The sequence below is a fragment of the Palaemon carinicauda genome, chromosome 7 (assembly GCF_036898095.1).
Source record: "Palaemon carinicauda isolate YSFRI2023 chromosome 7, ASM3689809v2, whole genome shotgun sequence".
NCBI lineage: Eukaryota > Metazoa > Arthropoda > Malacostraca > Decapoda > Palaemonidae > Palaemon > Palaemon carinicauda.
Window position 1 is genome coordinate 114,274,975 of NC_090731.1, and position 4,633 is coordinate 114,279,607.

At 35.3% G+C, this 4,633-nt stretch overlaps 1 protein-coding gene across 1 annotated transcript in view; it reads left to right on the top strand.

Annotated features, from left to right (window-relative positions):
* LOC137643984 (E2F-associated phosphoprotein-like) overlaps positions 1 to 381 on the top strand; it is a 393,029-nt gene extending 392,648 nt beyond the window's left edge. The window contains exon 5 of the mRNA XM_068376817.1: positions 1 to 381. This exon is cut by the window's left edge and continues 227 nt beyond it. Coding sequence (XP_068232918.1) covers positions 1 to 203 — 203 coding nt within the window. The 3' untranslated portion in view covers positions 204 to 381.
* The last annotated feature ends 4,252 nt before the right edge of the window (positions 382 to 4,633 follow it).

A 4,633-nucleotide genomic window follows, 5' to 3' on the forward strand; every position in this document is an offset into this window, starting at 1 on the left:
ATCTTGTTCATTCTAAAGTGAATGTAACTAGAGAGAATCATAAATATCCACCAAGCTCCAGTGATATATCCGAGAACTGCAATTTAGTTAGTGACGATGACGAAATTTTCCATCCAGTTTTTTGTAATATCTGCAATACAAAGGTTGCAGTTTATGATAAAGATGAGGTGTACCACTTCTTCAATGTTTTAAGCAGTCACTAATCTTGGAATACATTTATAATGATTGTCAAGTACATTTTTACATCTAATTATTTACTTTTATTCTTAAAACTGTAGCACATGTGCATAAAATAATTGGGAAAATATTTTGACAAAAACTTGCTTAGAATCAATAACACTAACCAACTGGATCAAAATAAACATTTAGAGTCAATGTACAGTACAGTATTTTTAATTACTTTTAGTAAAAAATCATGGTGCCTGTATTTCAAACCATGATGTAAATGGCATGTTAGTAATAGTTATGGGATGATACATAATTTTATAACAATTCCGAAACGAGTCCCAATGCCTCATTAAGGTTCCAATTCCAATTCTGATACAGTCCCAATACCTCATTAATATTCTGATTTGATACATGCAATTAATTCGTAATTATTTTCAGACCCTGAACATGGTTTAAGAAACAAATAATGTTGGAACATAAATGGATTTGTTATAGCAAATCAGAAAAAAAAAAAAACTTTTATGAAATAAATTGAAATGATAAGGGTAAAATTTTAGAAAAAAAGATATTCAAGTAAATTCCTTGAAGGTATTTATTCATACTCAAGTCCTCATATTCATTGGTTGTAATGTAAGAACATTAACATCGCACTGATTTCAACTTTCAGTCGATTTCTTTTCGGCGAGTAAATAATCCACCCGATACTAAATAATCTTTCATTTTCAACAGAAGAGGGAGGTGCAGACCAATACTTCCTGGGAAAAAGTGCCATAATAGGAAATTTATATTTATTAATCTCCACCTCTGCAAAGGATTCTCATCATTTCCCTTATTCTTTAAAGAAATATAGTTAAACAGTTCATGTTCTTTTAAACTTCTTTTGTTCCTGATTTTGCTACTTGCAATATCACATCCATTTTCAGGTGTTAGCTCCATTTTTCTTATCCATTTTTGGCAAAGAAGCGGTAAATGTTGTATGTATATTTTTTACATGTTATAGTTTCTATACACTAATCTTCACGTATCATGTTAAAATTACAAAGGTTTAGTAGCTAAGAAATTATTAAAACTATAAATTGAGTGTAGTTAGAAAAGTGTATGGTAGAGTAATGATTAATAGGATTAAGGATAAAACAGAGAATGCAATCTTGGAAGTACAGGGTGGTTTTAGAAGAGGTAGGGGTTGTATGAATCAGATTTTTACAGTTAGGCAGATATGCGAGAAATATTTAGCAAAAGGTAAGGAGGTGTATGTTGCGTTTATGGATCTGGAGAAAGCATATGACAGAGTTGATAGGGAAGCAATGTGGAATGTGATGAGGTTATATGGAGTTGGTGGAAGGTTGTTGCAAGCAGTGAAAAGTTTCTACAAAGGTTGTAAAGCATGTGTCAGAATAGGAAATGAAGTGAGTGATTGGTTTCCGGTGAGAGTGGGGCTGAGACAGGGATGTGTGATGTCGCCGTGGTTGTTTAACTTGTATGTTGATGGAGTGGTGAGAGAGGTGAATGCTCGAGTGCTTGGACGAGGATTAAAACTGGTAGGCGAGAATGACCATGAATGGGAGGTAAATCAGTTGTTGTTTGCGGATGATACTGTACTGGTAGCAGACACAGAAGAGAAGCTTGACCGACTAGTGACAGAATTTGGAAGGGTGTGTGAGAGAAGGAAGTTGAAAGTTAATGTGGGTAACAGTAAGGTTATGAGATGTACGAGAAGGGAAGGTGGTGCAAGGTTGAATGTCATGTTGAATGGAGAGTTACTTGAGGAGGTGGATCAGTTTAAGTACTTAGGGTCTGTTGTTGCAGCAAATGGTGGAGTGGAAGCAGATGTACATCAGAGAGTGAATGAAGGTTGCAAAGTGTTGGGGGCAGTTAAGGGAGTAGTAAAAAATAGAGGGTTGGGCATGAATGTAAAGAGAGTTCTATATGAGAAAGTGATTGTACCAACTGTGATGTATGGATCGGAGTTGTGGGGAATGAAAGTGATGGAGAGACAGAAATTGAATGTGTTTGAGATGAAGTGTCTAAGGAGTATGGCTGGTGTATCTCGAGTAGATAGGGTTAGGAACGAAGTGGTAAGGGAGAGAACGGGTGTAAGAAATGAGTTAGCGGCTAGAGTGGATATGAATGTGTTGAGGTGGTTTGGCCATATTGAGAGAATGGAAAATGGCTGTCTGCTAAAGAAGGTGATGAATGCAAGAGTTGATGGGAGAAGTACAAGAGGAAGGCCAAGGTTTGGGTGGATGGATGGTGTGAAGAAAGCTCTGGGTGATAGGAGGATAGATGTGAGAGAGGCAAGAGAGCATGCTAGAAATAGGAAAGAATGGCAAGCGATTGTGACGCAGTTCCGGTAGGCCCTGCTGCTTCCTCCGGTGCCTTAGATGACCGCGGAGGTAGCAGCAGTAGGGGATTCAGCATTATGAAGCTTCATCTGTGGTGGATAATGTGGAAGGTTGGGCTGTGGCACCCTAGCAGTACCACCTGAACTCGGTTGAGTCCCTTGTCAGGCTGGGAGGAACATAGAGAGTAGAGGTCCCCTTTTTTGTTTTGTTTCATTTGTTGATGTCGGCTACCCCTAAAATTGGGGGAAGTGCCTTTGGTAAATGTATGTATGTATAAATTACGCAGTTGACAGCAGCCAAGTTTGTAACTCTGCCAAAGACTGAAGTCTGTTAGTCAAGTATCAAACTCGTCCTGTTTTTATTCATTCTTCACACAACCATTTAGCATTGCAATTTCTTTCTTCTCTAAATGTTCTCAATTTCTTCTTTAGAAATAATGATACTTTGGATATTACGATCTATAGATTATACTGATACTTTAAAGTCGTAAAAAAAATATTTACTTTTATTATTATCTGTAATATAAATTTTAAGTTGCAAACGTATGAATTCCTGTGAATCTTTTTCAGAATCAGAAATTTTATGAAAATTCTCAGATTACAATACCAGAAAAAGTTCTGATATTTTCGATTCTCGATTCCGATTATGCATACTCGTCCCATCACTGATTAGTAACCTTTAACCTCATTGCATTACTTGTACTTGAATTTATCCCTCTCTTTTCTTTAATTGCACCCTACCACTAACTATGTGTGGGAGTCAGCAATATGAACATCAGGGTAGATTTATAGAAATTAATAGAATTTTAATGGTAAAATTTCTTATTTTTACTGTATACTCATCTGATATTCATTTACAATACATGCCCACCCTCCTCCCCACTGACTCATGGTACCAAGAGGTGTAATAATAACTTTGAATCTGAAGACTAAATTGAGTGGTGCTGCAATGTAGGCTTTTCACCACTTTCTGCTAGAGGGTTCCATTCCCTTGTTAAGGTTAAGGGAATGTAATTATTGGAGTGAAAGAAAATGGGAAATTTTACCATCTTAAAATTTTTTACATGTAAGTGTCTATTAAACTGGGATTCTAGAGAAGAAGCAATATAAACAGTCGAGTATAGAAATGGGCAATTTTATTGTTAAAATTAATTTTTTTAAGTATTTCAAGACCACTTTTTAGATTATTACTCACAAACTGCAATACTTTAGAAAACCAGCCAGCAAATGTTGAATTTAAAGATTTTTGTTTAATATCAGTAATGATGGGCGCAAAGGATGAGGTTATATTGGCACTAGAACAAGATTAAGTAACTGATTGATCTAGTACAAGTCAAAATATCTTTGAAGAATGTAAGACTTAAAGACTAAACAAGACTAGATTTACCAGCCTCTCTTTGTAATCGAGATAAATCAACGAAGATTTAGAAGTATACATGGCCTTGGAAGTACAGTAGCTGTTTCTGAATACTCAGAAAAAAATTGACTACTAAGGATAAAAACAACATATAAAATTGCTATACATTGCAATTTCATTGCAGTACAGTTACATTGCAAGCAACATTTTTTGGATTTATTAAAGAAAAATACAGTATTTTGGGCAGCTAGTCACCCATTTATGCCTGAATTGCAGTATATTGCTATATTTTTATTTACCACCATTGCAAGCAAAAATAAATTCCCAAAAATAAAAATTACCCCTTACCATTCTTTTTTCACAAAAAAATAACTTTTTCTCTTGAAATTCAGTCAAATGCTACTTAGTGCACTGCCCAGGATCAAACAACATGCAAAATTGCCATATAATGAAAGTTTCTTACATCTTGGTACCATCTGTGTTTTAAGTCTTGAAAATTATAGGTGTAAAGGATTGGCTAGAAATGTGGGAGAGCAGTTTTATTGCTGCTTAAGAGTAAAGTAAATATAGAATTTGAGGCTTTGCTAGAGGAACTCTGATCTGGTAGAGAACTTGTATCACCAGGCTTTACTATAAACTGTGTTAAAGCTACTAGTTGCCATTTGAGGACTTAAATTAGGGTTTAAAACAGTGTAGGTTACGTCTGAAAGATTACTCTTAACCGAGAATTAAATGGATTTCTGAGATATTGCTAATGGAGTTATTGG